Genomic DNA, 22,536 nt, shown 5'->3' on the forward strand with positions numbered 1-22,536 from the left:
TGGGCATATCAGCATATAGAGAGGGTGAACAAGCTGTAGAGATGCTAGAGCTGTGGGGGGAAGTAGAGGACAAGCACAGGACAGGCTGTGGAAGTGGTAGAACCAGCCAGAAGAACAACGCAAGTGCCAAGAAGGCACAGAGAGAGGGGTAGCTAATAAGGAGTAAAGGCAGACTGGAGTGAGAAACTACTCTGAATAGTCACCAAAAAACTGCCCAGGTATTCTTATTTTTTATTCTTTGTTCTTCTGCGTTGCTTGGGCTGGCCAGAGCTGGGGGCTTTGGGAGTTGAGCAGCCTTCCCCTTCAGGTAAGCTTTCTTGTAAACAGTTTTCTGAAAGAAAAGAAAAATAACAACAAAAGCCTTTAAAATGCAGGGTAAATATGTCTAAGGTATTGTATTTCAAACAAATTATTCTCTCTTCTTATTTTGATATCAAAGAGAGTATATACTGAAGTGTTAAATTCTAATTCCCACTTACTCTCCCTCTTCACATCTTGTTTCTGAGCAGATTCAGCTAAGAAAGAAAATGCATTCATTTAAAATAAACAAGCCACCTAAAGAACCGAGTGCCACGTCACCTGGGCAAAACCAAGCGATCAACAGATGGAGACAGCACAAAGACCCTCTGCCACTAACACAAAAGGTATCTGGGATGTGAAAGGACCTGAAACACAAATCAGTGATTCTAAACAGACCTTGAATGTAACAATACTTAAAAGGAAGGTGAAGCCAATTACGGTGACATCTAATACCTAGAGTATATGTAGACCTGGTGTCATATAGCAAAACCAAACAAAATTATTTTCTCTCAGAAAACAGACTGAGCTCAGCAGTTCTTTCTACCCGGATCTGGAATGAGAGTAATAGCCTCCTTGTTTAGGCTCTGACAGCGAGTCTAGACAAGACCCCGGGACATGCTCAGGAAGAAAGGAGCATGTGCTAAATGTGCTAAACGTCTCTTTTAGCACATGAATAAGGTATTCTCAGAAAATTGAACCCTGCTCTGAATCCAGGAGAGGTTTCAGATCACTGATTATCCTGACCTTGCCCTTCTTTAGGTGTTGGTTCTGGGACCACTTCGTCCCTCTGCTCCAGTTCCCTCTCTAGCTCCTGGATTCTCTCCAGAGCTTCTACCAGCTTCTTCTCAAAGTCTTCAGATCTCTGTTCTGCATTCTGAGCACGGGTTTCTGTTTCTCTGAATCAAAGAAGCAAAGATAATGGTGAAAACCTGAAATCTAGGCAGAAAGCTGAAACAGTGCAGTGGAACTGAACAACTCTATAAAATACGGTTGTGGTTTCAGAAAAGGGCACTGTGAAAAGTTCTGTAAGAGATGGGGACTTCATGGCACAGCTATGCAAGCCCTGCAAAGTGAATTCATTTTAAACTCAGCATTTGCTAACCAAGTGTTAGAAGTGTCACATCTTTAGCTAACATCACAATCAACAGCTTGAGACAATTGGAAGAGAAAGAAACTGAAAATTAAGCCAACAGAGATGACTGAAGCAGAACCTTATCAGAAAGCAGAACAGATATAAATGAAACCCTGCCCTGCTTATCCCTCTAGCATAGGACCAGTACTCACAGAAGCTGCACTTGTAGATGTTCCAACAGTGCCAGAGCTTCAAACTCTTTCTGAGAAAAGGGAGTTGATGCCTTGCTGGCAGTCATCTCTCCCTGGTTGGGAAGAACAAAACCTTCCATAAGTGAATGTGAAACCAACAATGCTCCATTTAATCAACAGTATTGTCTGGCTGGACATTGCTAGTGTCTCTGTTTATGGTCACAACACAGACAAGAGCTCAGTATCAGTAAATCATGTAAAACCAGAGGCTAAGTCAAGCATTTTCTTTTGACTGGATCTGATCACGTATTGAGAGTAAAAATAGACTAAAATCACTTCCTGATTTGGACACAAATATCTCACTGGCACTTTGCCTTGGTTGCATGGTTGCCCATGTATTCGTTGGGTTACAGATGTTGGAGATGGCTACAGCCTGACCAGGAGTGAAGTAATTAACAATCAATGGCCAGAGGCAGCTTCTCAAATTGTCCAGCAGGACTTAGTTTTCTTCATTTGAAGAAAAGAACCAGGACTTTTCTGGAGTCCAATTAAAAGAAGCTTAGGAAGGTTACTATGATTTCCAGAGATTCATTTTTACTAACAAATCTAAGTCCATACACACTTCTAAGTCTCTCACTGTCACTGCACTATCTGTCTGCCTCTAAAGCACTGAGAGTAAGGCACCTACCCCTGTAACTGAAATGATGTCTGACTTCAGGGACTTCAGGTGGATGTTGAAGTCTTGTCCTACATATCTGATCATGTCTGCAGTAGCTTCATCACCTTCACTCATATCATCTGTACTAGCACCTGGCTGCTCCTAAGAGACAAAATGAACAGAAAATAGGGGAAATATCACTAGCTCAGTGACATCCAGGGCAAGTAAAAGGCCACGATTCCCATCACATGCACCAAGCAATAAAAAAATCCCAACTCTGCTGGATATCGCAGCTTCTACAGTTACCTGCATAAGGACAATTTTCTCTTCTACTGTTGGTATTCCTTTCTCTGCTATTGGTTTCTTTTTGCTGTTGGCATCATCAGCTTTAAGCTCTTCTTGAGTTGAAGAAATGATAGTGTCCTTAAGCTTCAATTGCAATTCCTATAAGGCACCATAATGATTTAGTTAGTACCAAGTCCCTTTTATCCATCCAAATAACCCAGGCAAAATATCTGGTCTCTGACTTCTTCTTGCACACATTTAGACTCAGTCTTTATATTATAATTTCATAAGCAGGACCCACTGTGACAGATCTGCTTTTTATAGGCTATTGTATAGAGAAAAAGAAAGACAGCATTTGGCCTACAGCAGTGGCAGTATTCTGTAGTACTGACATACTAGTCATGAGTATAGTTACTCATGATTAAAATCACTCTGCTAGCATCAAGCTAGCAGGCATCATGCAGAACTGTTCTACTAGTGCAGTTCTATCATAGCTGCTTCACTTAGAAATTTTAAAGCAGATCTTCATTCAAACTGGTTCAACCTAGAACAGCAAATGCAGTCAATATATACCTCTGATCCAAAGAGGTTTTTCAGTTCCTCTAAATGCAGAAAGGTGACTGGAGTGCCTTTGATCTCTGAAAGGAGAAGGCTACACACATGAATCCAATTACAGCACTCAGTCTGAGAAGACATAACAGAAAAGAGGTGTTATTGATAATATATGTATGTGTGTGTATATATATAGATATATATATAGATATATAGATATATATATATGAGTGATCATAATCACTCAGTCAATTAAATAATCCCATCTTTATCTGTTCCAGGGACAGGCATGGACCCTTCCATTCACACCTCATGGAGCAAATGGAAGACATTTCTCCAGGCTTCCAGACATGGTATCCATCACTGTCTAATCACTCAATTCTTTCAACAAGCTCCACTCAGGTCAGAATGTCTCTGTCCCAGCCCATGTGGGGAGAAGTGAAGGAAAATCTGAAGGTTTACTTTTTATAAAACTTTTCAGTCTAGCTTGGCTAGACACTGAAGATGACAATGGTAACAATTACCAGAGGAAGAAATGTATACACTATCATGCTTCTTGCACTGCTTCAAATAAAGTTGCCACCATCAACATATATTTTCAGTAAGAGCTCAAGTATAAAGGAAGCAGAAGGTAGGCTAACTGACAGCAAAATACTTCAACCGAGACTTTATAATGGTATATTGCACCAAACACTTCCAGAAACTCCCAAGCACTGCTCAAATCTCAATTTACATCTGACAAGCTCTAATATAGAGGTGAAACTACTGTCGTTTATATGGGATAAATCTAGCAGGATATCCTGAAATGGAGTAAGGAAAATATTAAACCCAAGTCACATTCAATTTTATCCATTTTCCACTTCTGTGGAGTCAGTAGGAAATCTGAGAGATCAGGGCAGTTCACTGGAGTGGTAAGAGTCTTCCTCCTTGAAAATCATCACATTTATTCTTCTCTACCTTTCACAAAGCAAACGTGGTCTAATCGAAATACAGACCTAGACAGCTGGAAACAGTCGCCTTTTACCTTGAGCTTATTCAGCTCCTCTAGCTCAAAATCAGCTTCTGAATCCTTCTCTGACCGTTTCTTTCGAACAAGTGCGCTGACAATCCCATGGCAGCAGCTGCAAAAAAGGAGAATGTCACTGATGCTGCAAGAGTGCCCTCAAATGCTCTCTGCCTTACAGTAAGCATCCTGTTGCTGTCAGCAAGATGTATGAGCTACCTCTAAACTTCTGCACTAGAGAGCAATCCTCACCTGCACCACTCACGCAATGACCTCCCAGTCAGCTGTACTGTACTAACCTCATAGAGGAAATGTGAACGCAGATGCAGAATCAGGTGCAGGCTTTGCTCCAGGTGACCTGGACTGCAGACTCACTGCCTATACTGCTTTACATACTCCAGAGTTGATGCTCAGAAGAGTAGGCAGAGCCCACAGAGTTATAGACGCCAGCCTGTTTTATAGCAGTACCAGCTATAAAGCAGATACTGCCATTCCCTTTAGATGTGCCTATCTTACTAAGCTCCCTCCAAATTCCATTAAGAACCATTTAGAACATAGGAAAAGCTCTAAGGAAAACCAAACTGATAAGATCAGTTGCCTCAAGGAATCTCTTGGCACACTGCACATTTTTCATTGATATGCCTCCTTTAGACAAAACTGAAAACTTCTGTTCATACCTGGATATAGAACCAGACAGTTCACACATCTTGGCAACCAGCTCTTCTGCTTCTTCCTGTAGTTCACGAACACCCTGAAGTCTGAGCTCCTCAACCATCTCAAAGTCTGATTCTGGTTCCTCTGGACACTCAGAGGACAAACGATCCTCAACCATGTATCGCAGCAAATTCACCAGCCACAGGATCAAGTTCCTGTGCAGTTCAGTCACCTGCACAAAACATCAGAGCAAATCTAAACCCATAATAAATGAACAGTCTTATCATTTTGACTGAATTCAGTGCATTTCACCTAAGCCAACATTCTACCTAATTCAAGCTGCAAACTGACCCAGTAACAGAAACTTTTACCCTTGTTTTTGTTTCTCCCATATTCATTCCCATTACCAACAAATATTTTCCTACTGTGGATCTATCTTTCTGCAAGTGTTTGTTCAGCAACATGAGCTCTATGTGGCATTCTTGTCCATATTTCAGCAGCAAACCAAAAATCACACATCGTGCTTGTAAAACATTTACAAGATACCTCAGTAACACAAACACACACAAAACAAGAGAGCTAGCAGCCAAAACAGTTCTCAGAGCAGGAAATATCAACATCATTCCAGAGGAAAAGCTTGCTAAAGATTAGCAAAACAAAATAATGTTGATGCACTGCTTAGTGCTCTATTTTTAGTCGTCTTGATACGCTCTGCTGTCTGGAAGACAGAAGCCACAACTCAAAGAAGAAAGAAGGTGTTAAAGGAGAAACAAGCATTCCTCTCAGCTGTGGTCCGTCCAGACAAAAATGAGAGGAAACAGTGAACCCTAAATACAGTGCTTTACTTGCTTCCACTTACTTCTTCATTAAGATGCATGGTGGTCTTCTCAACCTGAGCATTCATGGACAAAATCCATTGGTGAATCATCTTAAATAAGTCTCTAGGTACCACCCTTAAAAAAGAAAAAGGGAATCCAGAGACAAAGTGACAACTAATGCACCACACCCAGGATATCCTGTCTCAAAGACACCTTTGTTCCCAGCTCAAGGGAAACAAAGTTTGGCACACCTCATGCTGGGGACGTGGCACAAGCAGTTTTATTAACACTGTGGTTGTGGGCAAGCTTGTCATTTGTAAATAATCTGACATATACATTGCGCGTGTGCTCTGCATATACTTTATTTCCTAATGATATTAGCCAAAGGCACGATGAGAAGAAGTAATCCCCCACTAATCTGCCTGTAAATTAGTCACAAATTGTGGGTTATTTCGTTCAAATGTCAACATCTCCAAACAGGTGGCGTTCTGAGAAACAGTGATGTTCCAGCCACCAACTGGCTCGACAGATATTGCCAAATCAAAGCAAATGGCCAAGTCGAAAGGCAGCCACCAAACATTATAACACTTAAGCTGATCACAGTTATCCCTCTGCCAGTTCCTTGTGCCAGAGTCCCCACAAAACCACATTTTCCTTTTCTTACGCATGTAATTTAATGTATAAGGCACAATTAACACCTTTGTCCTTACGGGCAATGCGGTTCCATATCATTTTTAGCTTTATGCAACTGGCTGGAGCCTATAATGCTCATTAATGCATCCACTTGGGCCAACCATGAAGGAATCATGTGATAAAATGCCTGCAGTTCAGTTTCATGCATGCCAGAACCTCGCGTTAGCTTTTGAGCCTTGAATAACCAATCTTCCATGCTTCTCACCAAGTCTGTCAAAAACATGACTGTGCCTGGAGGGGAAGAAAATACAAACCTTTAATTACGTTCTTTCAGCCAACAAAAACAAAGCTCGATTCAAAGTCCATTTGCCAAGAGGGATGAACAGCCTACATGAGATCTGGCTATACTTAGTGCTAAGAACAAACTGTTTAGTAAGCACCGAATTAAAAGCAAGTTGAAAGAAAATCTGCTTGATGTGAAGCCGACTTCCCTTCTTGTCTTGGCAGATTTGACTTGTTGCATAAAGAAATGTGATGGCTCAATAGAACTCTTTTATGAAAAGCTCTGTAGTTCTCTTCAAAAGAGATACCATATACATCAATTTGCAAAAATATCTGGATAAGACAGTAAATCATGTGTTCATTCACTCATCTGGCATATGCCAATGGGGGTATGATTGCTGGGGGTATGCTTGAAATTAGCAGTGGTTGCTCCTGATGTCCAGTGTTTAGCCTTTAAATCCTACTAAGGTCCTGGTCTTCGTGACATCTTGTTTCAAAGATAAGATGTTACACACATGGAGGTGATTACAGTTTTTAAAACACTTTAATGATTCTATTTCCTCACTGTACTGTTGTGGTATGGAACTGGTTAAGTTCTACTCTGGACCAGTAGTCATGCAATGAAGCAATGTTGGGATGTTCAGACTGGTAAGAAGGGGAAGAAGTTACCCTCCACAGGTTGGATGGTAACAGAAAACACTGTGGAAGCCTCACAACGAGATAGGTTTGCTTTGGGAAGACTGCCTTTATCTGATCACCCACCAAGTTCAGAGTCAAAAACCTGATCTTACTAAAAAGGTCTGACTGTGAGAAACCGTCAAGGAAGAGCAAAAGTCTTAAGTGAAATGTAATCAGTTTCAACCACATATGCCATTGTTGCCTTTGCATCTTTCATCCTTGTCAATGAATACCAAACCTTTTGTATTTCTGTCACGTGGTGCTTGAGATCAGGTAACCCGATCTTAGCAGAGTATAAATATTTCAGGTCAATGAATATCATTGCCTTACAGAACAAAATTACAGCCATTACAACTTTTTCAGTATTTCCTCTAATCTATTTCTTACGGCTACTTTCTTTTTTTCCCACTGTATCTGTAATGTAAAGAGGTGGGATGCCTTGTCTCTTCTCATAGGCTATTAAATGACATTAAATGAGTCCAAGCAATTCAAATACACAGCCTTGTATGGAGGAAGAGAATACCTTTACTGTGATCCAGCTCCCAAAACCTTGTTAAAAATAAGTTAAACTTCCTTTTTCTGGACTTTACCAACAGAAAGAAGCAATTCTGTATCAGATGTCAGCACTGTGCCTCCTAACCCTTTGTTCAGGCCGCTAATAGATACAAAGACTTCTGACAACCAGCTGTTAACTTTCTGCGGTGATATCTGGCCAATTGTTTCCCTGCTTCTTTTTCCTTCTTTCACTTTTTAATGAGAACTGCTAAGGGTATTTCAGCTGTCTTTTAGGCTGGACGGACTTACAGTATCTCATCTCCTTTAGCTGAAATATAACATGCGGCGTAAGATAATGTAGGAAAAAGCAAAGGGTAACGTTATGAAAGACTAACATGACAGAATGAGAAGCAGCTTAGCAAGCACGAGCAGCAGTTCTAGACAGCACATATTCAGCTTAGTCTTCTAAAAGAAAATAAGACGATTAAAGAACACCAGAGATGAAACAGTTCTGAAATCAGAAACGAGTCAAGACCTAGAAGAGGTAAAGGTTGAAAAGGTTAGTTGCAAATTACCCAACAAACGTTTGTTATCTCGCACAGAACATGATAACTTTAATCGGCAAAAAAAACCACATTTATTTGCATAATTTATTATCAGTACAAATCAATACCCAAATGAAGATAACTTTGTCTTAATGATAAGGTAATAAAAAAAGTATTACCCTCTGAAATGGCAATATCAGGTTAATGAACTCTAAAGTGACATTTTGCTTTAAGACTTAAACATCTATTCTTTTATTGCACATTTGCTTTCTTTTCCACACATTATTCACCTAATCACAATCACCTAACCACACACGTTCTGAACTTAACACAGCTTGTGGCTTATGCCTGATTTGTACTGCAGTTTTCTTTCATTCTATTGCTTTGCATTTCAGATTCCAGGTATTCTTCTTGTATGCAATTGAGAATCATGTTCCTCAGAGTTCATACCTTTTGGTTACTAAAATATATGTAGGGATCAGACGTTAGCTTTGGAAAAATTCAGTGCAGATTATACCAACTGGTACTTTATTACCTGCTACTTCCATAGCATACCCAAAGAAAGGCTTGTTTCTTACCATTATTCCCACTTATCCTTGTATTATATTGCTGATAGAGTTCACATGCTCTTTGGTTTATTTCTTCCAGGGCAGCGTGCTGTGGAAGCAATGCTCCAGTTAAGTCCCGGTGTCGACTCAGCACCGTTTCTCCTAACTCTGTCCAGTGTTTCTGTATCCTGGCAGCACTCTTGAGGCTTTCAGTCTTGGCTATATTCGCCTCCCCTGTATACAGCTGTGTGTCTTCCTTCAGCATCTGAAAGAAAAGCATCAGGCTTACTGTGCCCACAAAAGCTGGACCACCCCTTGGCTGCAATGGAAAGGAGGTAGAAATCAGGTAAGAGAACAACGAGGAATTCATGAGCATAAAGATGTCATAGTAAATGTAATAAGCGGGAAACTTACTCCATGAGGATGACAACTGTGAATGCTTCTACAGACTAATATGATTTATCAGTCACCAGGACTGGCAATCAGTGCTCAAATGTGTGCAAGTCTAACAGTCAGTTAAAGCTTTTCATGCATAGATTCTTGGTTGAAGCTTCAGAACAAAAAATGTAATTTGATGTGCTTTCATTCACATTTGTGATGGGCAACAGATACTGACAGCAAGTGGTAATTTGCTGAGCATATACCACTCAGTAATATGTCCAGAAATCTTACATTTATTAAGAGCTTCATATCTTCTGAGATTTCATCCAATAGCTCTTCATTCATCTGAAAGGAACTAAGCAGAAAAAAGGAAGGTGTGAGAGCTGAGAGGAAAAAAAAAGTCTACAAAATATACGTTAATATACAAAAAGACTTTACATTTGGAACCTCGTGTGGGGCAAAGGCTGGGAGAAATCACTACTACACCCCGTCCCTCCAGGCTACTCACAAGTTACTGTGATGGTACTGAAGCCACTTGTTGAGGCTCCTGCACACAAGTTGCAGTTTTTCTTTGCTGGATTCCTCCAAATGCTCTATCTCTGATCCAACGTGACCTAATATTCCTTTGAACTGCTCGGTCTCCTCCTGTAGATCAGCGAGGTCTCTCAGATCCTGTGACCATTGAATGGGAAACAAAAGAAATGTAGTGACTATTCTGATCTGAGTTGAAGGAATTCTCCTTTCAGTCTGGGCCTTTTGAGATATATCAACACCTTGAACAGGTACCCGTGGCAGACAAGTCCTACCTTTGAAGCCAAAAGGATTATGAAATGCTTGAGAATTTTGTCCAGAGCCTTCCCACCAATATGGAGTCTGCGAAGCGATGTGAGCTGGTTTCTTTCTATTATCTGAAAGAAACATTATTTTCACCATTGTCTTTTGAGAGAAGGGACATATGACAGTAAGACGAAGCTCTACCATCAGTGAAATAGAGTATAAGCAGGTGAGGCCGCTTACCTTAGAAATAAACCTCTTATCTACAAGACAGACCAAGAAGGTCTACTAGATTAAACAGAAACATTCTTTGGGATGAAATTTGCTCTTGGAACAAGTCTGCCTACTGTGATGGTCTATACCTTGCAGTGTATCGCTGACCCATACTTGCCTTCAGAGCCAGGTCACATGCAGCTGAGCTCCAAATGTCTCTCTCCCGAGCTACTGCCAGAACCTGCTCTTCCAGCCTTCTCCTCTGTAACTCATATAACTCTCGATACTGCTCCAAAAGGCTAGAAGAAGAAGAAGACAAGGAAGTTTGTCTATGTTGACACCACTGTGTTGATATCCTCATGCTGGGTTTCCAATCAGTACTCTTACAAATCTCTGTTGGTTCTAGACTAGATGTTTTATTTATGACACAAGATTTCTGTAAGTGAATCCCAAACATTCAGCACAAATCTGACACCAACCACCTCAATACTTAGTTTTTTAGGTAAGTGAAGATGTCTACAGCCCCTTACTTCTTCCCAGCCAGGAGAATGATACCACCATACTGCAGAGATCTCCCAACCTTCACTTTGAAAGCAACTTACTTTGCATTAGCCTGTGCCTCTCGCATGGCTGCAGCTAGCTCCTCTTGGGCTTTCTCTGCTTCTTTGGTCACCCTGCAGTCACGTTCTCGTATCTCATATAACTCACTGAAACAGCAAGGAACAGCCTCAATAAACTTAGCCCAGCCCAAAGGTCTCTGCTCTGCCAAATGCAGACTGGTCTGCGCAAAGTGCTAAGGAAAGCAGGTGGTTTAACCCTCATTCTGTGCTTCCATGCTGCACAGCTGGCAGTGATAAGGTAGACTAATGATGTGAGGAGGCTCAAGTGTGGTCCCTGTAGCTCTGGCTCAAATTAGAAACATAATTGCCTGCTCCTATGTAAGGAAGATTAGAAAACTGAACAAAACCAATATGCTAAGCTTAGTGCACTGAGATAACTTCTTAGAATCAGGAAGGGTTCAGACCTGGCCAGCTGCGCAACACACTCCTTAAAATAGAGTAGTTCTTCTGTAATATGCCTGTCAACCAGTTGCTGAGCCATCATTTTTTTGTAGAGCGCCTTCATCAGCTGAGGAACACGTTCCAGGAGATCCACATACCTCTGTCTACAGCAAAACGAGTGAAAACAGAAAGGTACCTGAAAGCGAAGATCTGCAAAGCATCCCTTTCACTGCACAGGAGCGTATCTAGAGGGCAACCTTTTTGGACTTGGGATTTTAAAGCTCTGGAACAATGTAATTGCTACAAATAATGGTAATCTGCAATGTGAGGCGAAAAGAGCACAGGAACCCCAGTCTGCATTGTCAAGCGCTGTGACAGCACCACTGCAGCAGGGTGCAAGCTCCTGGTTACATAACAGAGGTTCGATAGCACTGGTTGTTAACGAGGCAGGGCAATCCTATTTCACTTCTGGCATCAGACCCCATGCCAATGACACTGTGACAGGCCAGCTTTGTTGGGCGGTGACATTAAGAAAGATCTGCAATAGCTAATGCTGCTCCTGAGAGGATACTGCCATAAATCAAGGGGGGGATTAAGGGTGCTTGGCAAATGACGACCTGAGTTTAGAAAGCAGCTGTCCTCTCTCCATGCAGTCCACGCTGACCTGCCGAATCAGCTCATGGAAAACTATGTTGTAAATGTTCTGCTCCGCCTTCATCAGCTCCAGCATGTTGTGCAGCTGGCAAAACAGAGGAGACAAACACCAGAGGATGGCAAATCTACTTCATCAACTGAGACTGGCACAGACCACTACATCTACAATCTCTAACTTATAACAGCAACCACAGACAGATGGCTTGGACAAAAAGTAACTGCTCGGAGGCATCTTAAGCACAACAGAGATAAACACAAGGGAAAATGATATTATATTTCCAGGTTTGAATGAGTTATCCACCTGTGAAGGTCCTGTTACTGCAATCAGCTCATCTACTCCAGCTTTTTCCAACATGCTGTCCATGGCCTCCGTCAGTTGTATGACCTCCAACCTCCCACCAGGTTTCCTGCCAGACCAGAAAGAGACACATCGTTATCCTATATGGTATATTATGATATTTGCCTACAAAATGGAATTCAAACTGTTGTATGTTGTTTTTTGGGGTTTCCCCCCCCCAGTAATAACTTGATTCAGGGTACATACATGGATGGGAACAGACGTAGTCTCTTCTCACTGTCTTCAAGCAGAGTTGTATATTTACTAAGAAAAATAACATACAAAAAGTGGATTATAAAACACTCATTATAAAACACTAGCTAAGGAATCCTGTGCTCTAATTCAATCTTTATACCCCACGTATGAGGAGATCAGAGTAAGACAGGGAAAGAACTGTGGGGTTGTTCTCAGTGGGAGCAACCAGAGCCTAAAGTAAGAATCGAACCCATATGAGCTCCAGTGAGAAGAACTGAGTACAGAAAGCAGTTCTAGGAGGCAGGTAGAAAAATTAGACTCATCAAAACCACTTAAAAAATAAGTGGTAAACTTCCAAAAGTCTCCTCAAGAGATCAAAAGAGACTTAAAGAGACTTCAGCTTGTACATTCATGTTCAGCTATGGGAAGATTTAGTATTAATAGCCTACAGGAAATCCTCCTTTGCCCCCTTCCTAAAGCAGGAAAGGCAAAGCAAAGGTGGCTTATGTTGCTCTGGTGGGCTGAACGCAGCCTTACCATAACGGCGGGATTTGTAAAACCACGTTTCATTTCTGTACTAATTTTTATACTCTCCTCAATTGAAAGCAGTTTGTTTCTCCAGCATTCTCGGCCTATTGGCATTTCACTCCTCTGTTCTCAATGTCAGAAGCTCTACAGCTTGAGGACAAACCCTGGTCAATCAGAAAGCACTTACTCATCAAAGTACTTCAAGGGCACAACTCCCTGTTTTCTCACGATGTGAAATTCCTCAGGAACCAGACTATCTAACAGGGTTGCCTGCTAGGGGTAGAAAAGAGAGTGCATTAAGCATCAGCATGGAAGATGACATGCAGATTCCCAGTTCCTTGCCAGAGATGGCACAGTTTTGGCAAAGCGGAGAGCAAAGCTCACAGGGTGTCTTTCCATGGTGAAGAATTCCCTTCTCCCACTTAATGATATACACAGAAATAAATGAGGAGCAGCACTCACAGAAGTACTTGAGGCTGGACCACTGCTTTGTTCCTGAGCACTATGAGGAAAAGAGCTTTTGAGACCCACTGTTTTCTTGTCTTCTTGGATCAGCACGACGTCACACAAATAAGAGACATCCCTGAAACAGAGAAGAGCCATAAGCTGACCCAGAACACAGGCAATCTACCTTTCTCCAGCTACTGGCCTCTTCTGGGCCAAAAAAGGCTGATAAGATAATGTTTGCTTGGCAGCTTAATCTCACATTGCCTGTCTCTGGCCAAAAACCCGTCTTTTCATGCTTGCTGTCAGTGCCTTGTCACACACATGCCCAACATCTGATAAAAACACTAGAGGAGCAAAGCATTTTTCAATTCCTAGTGCTATTTAAGTAATGCTTATTTACAAAGAAGCATAAAGCTATTCCTTGCTAAGTCCATTAAAGCCAGAAGAGCTTCTTTTCTTAATCCTGGCTCAGAGTATGGCGGTGAGCCTGGGATCCATTGGAAGAACGGCTTCCAAGGAGGGATCATTTAGCAGCAATTTTTATTCATTATTCCTGAAACATCTTTCCCTTGAACTTCACCCAGATCAGCTCAGCTGGGATAGCTGGTCTGTTCATCCAGCCTTATTAAGCAGCACAGACACTCACCACTAGAAAAACCGATGGCAAGACCTATCTGCATTTGTAGTGCTAATGCCTTCCCATCGCAGTCAACTCCTTATCCCTTCTTTGCTTACCTTCCAGCGCCTGTCAAACTGACAGGGTGGTCTGTCAGGTGTCTGTACTTGCTCCGACGATTAGGATAATGCCAAAGCCGATCTGGGCTTTGCAGGCAGCCCTGCAGACAAAGCACACGTGGCTGTCACTTCTTAGCCAGAAATGTGCCAAGGAGTGGGAGTGATCAGAACGACTCCATGTAATTATTTCTGCCTTAGGGCTAAAGAAACCAGCGTGGACAAAACAGTCTCTACAAGAGCTTCACAGCAACACATGATCAGGAAAGTGATATAACACAAGATCAGTTTATCTAACAAGGTTGGCACCCTTCTCTTTCACCAACAGAATGAAGTCATGCCCCTAAGAGAGAGTCAGTCCTGGACAATAAGCAGCAGAAGATGGAAGCACTCACCCTGACACCCTCTATGTTCTTTGTTTTTCGGTGGGACTGTAAGTCTGGGCTGCCAAGAGAACTGCTGGCACAGGTCAGGGCTCGGCAAACCTCTTCTGGAACAAAACTATACTCCAGGGAGGAAGAAACAGGCCTGATGCGGTCCAGCATCCTCGGTGTACCCCTTAAAACATTGATCTCTGGAAAGCAACATGGCTGAACTCATTTATTGTGCTGATAAAACAGAGGGCTGGGAAGAACTGTGAGAAGGTGCCCACTCCTTTATCCCAAAGCAGGAACAGCTCTGTGTCCCTGAGGATGAACACCATCCTCTGCCCAGTCTCCAACCCCAGCTCTACCTGCACGGTCCTTGCTGACAGATCCCATGCACAAGGAATCGCTCATTTTCCTTCCATCTGCCTTTGGTCCAGGAACTGGCATCCCATTGGTGGGCATGGCGAAGAGATGCTTGGGTTTTTTTATGCTTCACCAAGGATGTTTTCAATAACGGACAATCTAGAAACATTCCTCTATTAGTATTACTGCTTTTCCTTCTTGCTTGCTAATGGAAAAGATCTTATTTCCATTAGTTTCATAACCCCCAGGGACCCTCATGTGAAGCCCACCCTTGCCAATACGCATTGTTCTTTATAAATACTCTTTGACCTCCTTATCAGCTGTATCCTTTTGTACTGTGGTTTCCAGTTAGGTTAATAGCATTCTCTGACTGCAATGCATTCACCTGCATAGGTGTATAGGTGAATACACTGCAGTGGTTTCCTCCCACTCTCTGCTCCTCTTTAAAAACCAGTGCTTGGCAGTACACTGTATTCTCACCACAAAGGATGGGAGGATTGATTAATGGTGCTGTTCCCTCACTGCTACAGCTTAAGGACATAGAAAAGACTTGACTTCGAGCACGTGGTGCACAGCTGGAAAACAGCACATTCAGTTCCTGGCACACAAACTCTTCCCAGGCCCAAAGCAAAGGAAGAAATCACCAACACGATGTACATTTTGGCAGCTGTTCTGATTTAATACGGGCTGAGCTGGGAGAGGCTAGAAACCCTATTCTGTTCCAAAAGCTACGAGCCCTTTCCCTGTGCTTCCTCAGCTCCAAGCACATTCTCCCCTCTAGCAGAGCACTGGACAGAGGCTGTGCTATGAGCACCCTGGAGCTGGGCACACTTTGAAGCCACCCCACAGCCATCACCTTGCAGTCCTGCTGCAGACCAGCAGCTCCCAAACCTCCCAAGTATTCCAGCTCCCACACAGCACAGGGAGCAGCACACCCCCCCATCCCTCCAGCTATTACCAGCTCCTCACCGACTCCATCACTATAGAAACAGAGCACTGCCAGCCCTGCATTCTGGAAGCATCACAGCAGCTCCCCCCCACCTCCCCAAGGAGAACAACCCCAAACCAATCCACAGCTTTGGGAAAGAAACAGGCAAAGACTGTTGTTTTCTCCTCTAATAGGAAAATATATTTCAACTGCTGTAATACAGTAGATATAAACGGCTCCTCTGCATGACAGAACACAGTACAGGTTGCATATACGTGGGACTGCTGGTACCAGGGACCAAGGCATGAAGACTCTGCACAGGTTCAGTCTTCCTGAGAACTAACCATTATCTGCACGATAACGGGACAGGTTTTGGATGTATGTCACAATATTAACACTGATTTTTGTCATGTTGAGCAATGATCTGCAGCTGTACTGGCTGCCATTCCAAAGCTGGACCAGAAAACAGCAATATACCATTAGAAATCCGAAAAGGGCAGGTTATAAACCTTAACATTCATTTACTTGACCAGGACAGCACACTGCTGCCTCTGCTATTCGTGGTCCAAGAAAACTCTTTTCAAGCAAATATACTCTAAGAGACTAATTCAACAGGAAACGTGCAAAGGACTCCGTATCTCCACTCCAGAATAAAGGAATGTAAGCCCATATTCAAAGCAACTGAAGAAAAAAAACCCATGAAATTGTAAATAATTCCCTGACAAAACAGTTGTGAGATGCCTTGATCTACAAGGCTGAAACCTTCACCTGCCAACACAAGCCTTCAGAGCAGGGCCAGCAGCTGAGCACCCCATCCTGGCTGCCTTGTGCTGCCCAGATGCTCAACCAACCAGGATTCCAACAGCAAGGACACTGACCCAATTCTGCTGGTATTTTCCATTAGGAATATGACAACACCAGCTGCAAGGGCAACACTATGACTCGGCACTAAGGTTTTATCTCCTTCCAGAACACTGAGATAGCAGCAAGACCTGACACAGGCATCAAGAAGAAAAAAGTGAGTTCCAAAACTATCGTGCCCTGTTTGAGTACGATCATGTCTGTACATAAGTGCTTCAAGCACCAAGTCTGAAGTACTACACCGAGTCTGATCCTGTATTAAGCACACAATAGAGCTGGTTGGCCAAAGGGTTTGTTTGCTTTTGTTCACGCTTTCCTTGTGTTTTAAAGGAGGAAGCTTGATTTGAGAGCTCCAGCACTTCTACCCCTTCCCCTCAAAGCAGGAAGGGAAAGAAAGACTTCAGATTATTTAGGCTGAACAAGGTAAGAGTAAATGTATTTCACTGTTGGGATTTTGTATACTAATACTGCCAAGTTTGCTTACATACACTGAAACCAACTCAACCATCTCAGACAAGTTCTGGTAGGAGATGCTTCTAGAGGAGAATGACACAAGTCTGCAGTTTGGCAAATCTGACCTGACGCCATTCCCTATTGAAGCACAGCATTTCCTCCGACAGGCATTTCAAAAGCTGGAACAGTCTGAGCATCTCCTGGTGCTCATGAATTCACTTTTGACTCAGCTTAATACAAAATAGAAGCCCAAAAAAACATTTAAGTGGGAGACAGGTCCATGAGTCCAACACTGCTGGTATCCAATACCTGGGCTGTAGGTTAGTAAGGAAAAGCTGCTGCTGAGAGGTGTCAATTAACCAAAATCTCACTGACAAGAGCAGGTATGGACAGATACAAAAGCGGCTCTGACTCCAGCTTTGGGCCAACCCTAACTCCCCACTGACAGCATCAGGCTGCCACAGGACCTGCTGGCAAGGGGCACCATGACAGGCTGGCGAAGAACCCAACACAGCCATCTCAAATGAGAACGCATGATGTACCTGTAAAGTCAATCACATTTGCTTACAGTTCAGTCATAGCATTTCAAATCATTCTTGCTACAGAAAGCCTTAGTTCGTATACCTTAAAGCACCTGCCAAATTAAAAGAAAAAGCTCTTTTAAGTAAATTGTGTTTAAAAAAAAACAAAAACAACAACAAAAAATGATAATCTGTGAGCAACAGAAAGAAAGAGCTACAAGAAAGTCTATTCCTCAAGTCACAAGGGCTTTCAGAAGACAAAAACGCTCTGAACTTAATACAGAGAAAGCCTAAGTTTTCCATTTATAAAAGAAACTTTGCACACCGTGCCCTGTTTCTGAACATAGAAAGAGCTGATTCTCCAACACTGCCACACAAAAGATACCCTCTCCCTCTGCCCATTTGAAACCCCTTGGCAGCCATCGTACATAGAACGCAGTTCAAAGCCATCCAGGAATGCTTTGGCTATTTTCACAGCAAGGAGGCAAATAACTTGTTGCTCCATCACTTGTCCGTGGCATAGCAACGGACAGGATCACAAAGAAGAGAAGTTCTGTAGACATCCCATTACCAAAAAGGAGAAAAAAAATACAAAGGGTGAATGAGGAAGATGGACGGAAGCCAACCATGAGCTACTAGCAAATCTGACTGGACTATTGCCCAGAAGAGCAGCCACTTGGGGGACCCCTGGACGAGTAGGATTCCAGTAGACTCCACCTTCAGCACAATGTTTCACTGGCATGGAAATGGCTCAAAGGGGGGACAGCACGTAATGGATGCTGCCTACGAAGCCTGGTGCAATCCAGTTCAACTGGGTTGCCTCAGTACTGTTTTTCAAAGTTACAGTTTCTCCCAAATAATCAGGAGGCAAAAGTTCCCTTAGAAAAAGTCCGTGGTGAATTAATCAATGGTCCAAATACATGGAGCATACTCTGTTCTTCTGTGATGGCATGGCCAGAGCCCACAGGTTTTCACATCTGCACGTGACATGACCACGAGCGAGGCTTTAAGTAGTCCAGGAACGTAGGCTGCAAAACAGAGAGGAAGTGTGTTAGTCACAGGCAGACAGCACCAGCTGCGGCGAGATCTGCTGAACTCAACTTCCCCAACTTGAAAGGTCAAACCACACTTCCACACCTCAGACTCTGTTCTTATCTCCATTGAAAGGCACAGGTTCAGCTGCAGACGTGACAAGTGTGTCGTGTGTCATTTAATTCCTACCCCTATACCTATGGCAAGAAAAGGACAAGCCACTGGCATGACCAGTTACCCCCTATGGAGGGTCAGTCACTCACACTTTCTGCAGGGCAGTACTGGCGGGCGTACCACTCCTGGCTGTAGAGGCAGATGATGACACCTTGGCCCAGGAAGAGGGATGTCCACATGATCACGTTCCAGATGGGCCCCTTCCGGCGGTCATTAAGGATGAAGTTAAAGAGCACTGGAAAGAGGCAAAATGAGAAGCGTCAATCAGAAACCACCTGATTTCTGCTGGGTATCCCTCCCCCCCCAATGCTTCACCTCCAGAACAAGGCTGTTCCCCAAGGTCAGTGCTGTGCACAAATATCTGGCTACGCCTGGCAGTACAGCAAGTACTACCAATTGACCTTAACTTCCAAAAACATTCTCCAAGCTGGTGCGGCTGAACGCCTCTTTGCTGGGGGATCAATACTGTTTCTGTCATACAAATAACCAAATCCTGCTGGCAGAGGTGACCTAGAGATTTAAAGCCCTCTAACTTACAGCTCATAACCCAAAATGAAATGCAAGAGCCTTCACTTGTAAATGCACCTTCTTCCTTGCTGCAGTAGCACAGTAACACTTGTTCTACACTACAGCTTTAAAGGAAGAACACTCCCAACTTGCTGACAAGGTTTGGCAAAAAGGAAGCAGTGCTACTAAATATGTAGTGTCACATGAACAGCAGTGTATCATGCGTAGCTCTCTTCCTCCCCATTAACATCTTCACTTCTCTAAGCCATTCAAGCAGGTCTGGACCCACAACTAGAAACGAGGTGATTCTGTACAATAACGATGCTGCAACCCACTCACATTTTCTACTGGGAACTTACTTCCAAAGCACATGAACAGGCAAAAGAGAACTGGGTAGAAGAAGCCGAAGCAGATGCTCAGAACATATTCATGCACAGCAGCTGATACTGTGAAGACGGACAGCATAGCTGCAGCTTTGAACTTCTTGCCAAAGAACTGGAAGACAAGAACACAGAGTATTATCACCTATTCTGCCATGGTTTTATAGTTTGGTTGTCGCAACTTGTTTTGTTAACAAAACCAAACCACAGAACACTATTACCATAGGCATAGGAACAGAGGCTGTAAAAACTATTGTGGCTGCCCAAAGCCAGCAGGGGAAAACCAGTCATTTGCTTCTCAATATAGCAGTACTGGTGTTGTGTGTCGAAAAATGCACCATCCCGCTCCAAATTTAATTAGAAATATGAGGAATGTACGAGCTTGTTGCTCACCCAGAGGAAGTCCCTGTAGGCATAGTAATAGAGCCAGTCGTGCACTACCACGTTCCACGTTCGGTAGTAGTTTGCATAGGACGTGGAGTTCCACCAGTCCTGGAAGAGAAATAGAAAGAATATAAAAATCAAATTAAGCATCAAATATTCCAGAAGAGACCTGTAGAATATCAAGTTTAAAGACACCAATCAGAACAACACAAAGCCAATATAACAATTTACACCACAAAATGAAACATGCCACTGGGCTTTGGTTTTAAAAAGAATACCAGGACTTACTTTGGTCTAAAACCACAGTGGCTCAGATGACAAAAGAACAACATCCTGACTGAGCTCTTCAGAAGGCCTGGTGCCTTTCTGTAATGTTTTAGAAGCTTTATAAAGCCGCTTTATGAACTCCTGCTTCTTACCTTGTAGAACATCCTGTCTGCAAAGCGCATCATCTCAGCAAACGCATTCAGCCAACAGTGAAGGAAAGCAAAGAAGACCAGGAAAAGAATCAGCACCCCTAAAAGCAAAACAGAATCAAATTGATCATCTTGTATTTTCCACTCAGCAATAAGGGGGAACATGTAACACAGTCAAGATCCTTCTTGTTAGGAAGGGCTTTCCGAGACACTGACGCATACAAGCTTTATGCCACCTACACCAACACCTACACCAACAGTAAAACCATTTCATTTTCTTACTGCACAGTCACACTTATCTCAGAGAGCAACAGTCAGGTTGGAACAGTACCTACAACTTGACGACTTAAGTTCAGACTTGCCTGTTGGATGCTTGATGCAACAGTTACTTTCCCTCCCTTCTGCCTCTTCTGTAAAGGTGGTTACTCATGGACCCAGGTCTTACCTGGCAGAATTGAGTTGAAGATGCACAAGACCAGCCCTCGAAGATTAAAGGTTTCTTGATTGCTGTTGTGAAACTGAGGAATGCACAGCCTCACAAAGATATAGTAGGCATAAAAAAGTGAACCAAGCACCTGGAACAAAAGAAATCTGGCTTTGAAAGAGAAATGCACATTCACACATCTCCACTTGACAGCTCTGAATGAAGAACAGCAGCTGCCAACACAAGTCAAGTATTTTATTTCACTTTGCTACTAATGCACGTTTAAAATCGTCCGGGCAGAAAGTAAAGATGACCTATGAATTATCTGTTCTTCAGAAAGCTCTATTACTCACCTGTGCAAACTTGGTAGCTACGTAGCCCCATCTTACCATAGGACTCCTGCAATAAAGAACGCAGAATGTCACATCTAAATAGAATCTCAGTGCAGCAAAATCCTCCTTTTCGTTACTGATTCTACTTGGGAAAGTCTGGTTTTACAATTCAAAGCCCTTGACCACTTGAATTTTGAGAAGAGGTGCCTACACCAAATTGCTGGCTCCTCACAGCTACGTGGGACAGCTGGGACAGTTACACAAAAGGAAAAGTATCTAGGGGGCAGCATCATGCAATTACACAGGAGGCAGTGATCCACCCAACAGTCATGTAAAGTACTATGAAAGCACAACAAGAAGTACATAGAAGTTCACGAGTTCTCAGTTTTATAAGGCTTCATTCTACCTCCTCAAACTCAATAGGCAAGACCATCAATTAGCAATGCACGAAGCAAGGCACAAGCTCGCTGCTGGGACCGGCACCATCAGATACTCAGTGGTAATTTGGTTCAGTTCACACATGCTTCACAAAGGGACAAAAGCTGGAATTGTAATGTCAAAAGCACTATTAGTAGTGGAGTGAGTTTTCATAACCAAGTCCCGTCCATGACAGGTTTCTGACTTAACCGTGACTTTATGAAAGCTCTAATTAACTAATATAATAGATCACATTAAGGGGTCCTTAGTATCAGCTTCAGTTCTTTACCATTCTACTAATGTTGCTCACGTTACCTGGGATAGTTGTCTCTATAGATGAGTGTGGGAGCAAAGAGGAAGTACAAGTATTGAGAAATTCGAGGAATGGGTACAGAGCCTGGAAGGAAAAGAAAACATAACACTTCAATCTTTTTGCTTATTGAAGTTTTGTTTTCCCCAGTACTCTTTCCCAATATGCAGCACTCATTGTATCAAAACAGATCAGGCTGAAACTAAAGGTAGGGGATTCCCAAGGAATAAAGCAAACTATCAGATGGAAATACCCTTGTCGAGTGCAGTTATCTAGTCAGGATGACTAACAGACTGCAGTGGTGACGGCCAGCACAGAGCATCAGCACCTCCCTGTGCAAAGCCACCAACTCAGACCCTACATCTCTCAGAACAACAGCTGGTTACACACAGCTGCCAACCAAGATGAAGTTACTCACTAGATTTCTCCTTTACAGAAGACAGGACTCTGGGTACATTCTCACGGACAAATGAATGAGCCTTCATAACAAGACGGACCTGGGAGATTAATAGAACACCAGTTTAATGCCAGCGTAAGTAAATGCAGTTTCAGCCTCAATACACATTCAGAAAAAATTATACAATAATAACTTAAGGTGGAAAAACAAACAAGAAAGTTGTTTCCATGTCTAAACTAAGTTTGCTACCATCAGTTTCCCTGATTTTTAGATCTGCTACATGTTTAAGTCAT

General features: G+C 42.8%; 2 protein-coding genes across 11 annotated transcripts in view; both read right to left on the reverse strand.

Annotated features, from left to right (window-relative positions):
• Nucleotides 1-207: 207 nt before the first annotated feature.
• AXDND1 (axonemal dynein light chain domain containing 1) lies at nucleotides 208-14,937 on the reverse strand. Of its 3 annotated transcripts, none has more exons than XM_085512092.1 (25): nucleotides 14,710-14,920; nucleotides 14,372-14,550; nucleotides 13,980-14,080; nucleotides 13,260-13,380; nucleotides 12,985-13,070; nucleotides 12,282-12,338; nucleotides 12,039-12,144; nucleotides 11,701-11,822; nucleotides 11,107-11,247; nucleotides 10,685-10,789; nucleotides 10,261-10,381; nucleotides 9,902-10,003; nucleotides 9,604-9,767; nucleotides 9,387-9,450; nucleotides 8,745-8,979; nucleotides 6,244-6,457; nucleotides 5,575-5,668; nucleotides 4,739-4,947; nucleotides 4,083-4,179; nucleotides 3,080-3,190; nucleotides 2,528-2,665; nucleotides 2,252-2,383; nucleotides 1,585-1,676; nucleotides 1,045-1,196; nucleotides 208-331 (listed from the first exon to the last, which is right to left on the reverse strand). In XM_085512092.1, exons 1-25 carry the CDS (start codon nucleotides 14,804-14,806, stop codon nucleotides 225-227), a joined length of 3,147 nt encoding a protein of 1,048 aa, XP_085368218.1. In that variant the 5' UTR covers nucleotides 14,807-14,920; the 3' UTR covers nucleotides 208-224. The 3 variants fall into 3 exon arrangements, with proteins under 3 accessions (XP_085368218.1, XP_085368219.1, XP_085368220.1); XM_085512093.1 differs by having other exon boundaries at nucleotides 12,985-13,067; nucleotides 14,710-14,919; XM_085512094.1 differs by lacking the exons at nucleotides 208-331; nucleotides 1,045-1,196; nucleotides 1,585-1,676; nucleotides 2,252-2,383 and having other exon boundaries at nucleotides 2,538-2,665; nucleotides 3,080-3,144; nucleotides 14,710-14,937.
• An 876-nt stretch (nucleotides 14,938-15,813) lies between these two features.
• SOAT1 (sterol O-acyltransferase 1) overlaps nucleotides 15,814-22,536 on the reverse strand; it is a 43,928-nt gene continuing 37,205 nt past the window's right edge. For all 8 annotated transcript variants that reach the window (XM_085512099.1, XM_015869748.3, XM_015869745.3 and 5 more), the window contains exons 8-16: nucleotides 22,265-22,343; nucleotides 21,852-21,933; nucleotides 21,141-21,186; nucleotides 20,809-20,938; nucleotides 20,367-20,464; nucleotides 19,957-20,055; nucleotides 19,543-19,678; nucleotides 18,766-18,911; nucleotides 15,814-18,498 (exon numbers count right to left, since the gene is read on the reverse strand). In XM_085512099.1, the coding sequence (XP_085368225.1) occupies nucleotides 18,442-18,498; nucleotides 18,766-18,911; nucleotides 19,543-19,678; nucleotides 19,957-20,055; nucleotides 20,367-20,464; nucleotides 20,809-20,938; nucleotides 21,141-21,186; nucleotides 21,852-21,933; nucleotides 22,265-22,343 (873 nt within the window). In that variant the 3' untranslated portion in view covers nucleotides 15,814-18,441. The remainder of the gene's footprint in view (nucleotides 18,499-18,765; nucleotides 18,912-19,542; nucleotides 19,679-19,956; nucleotides 20,056-20,366; nucleotides 20,465-20,808; nucleotides 20,939-21,140; nucleotides 21,187-21,851; nucleotides 21,934-22,264; nucleotides 22,344-22,536) is intronic.

Source organism: Coturnix japonica, chromosome 11, assembly GCF_054131305.1.
Source record: "Coturnix japonica strain WE chromosome 11, WE-NBRP24, whole genome shotgun sequence".
In the NCBI taxonomy this organism is placed as follows: domain Eukaryota; kingdom Metazoa; phylum Chordata; class Aves; order Galliformes; family Phasianidae; genus Coturnix; species Coturnix japonica.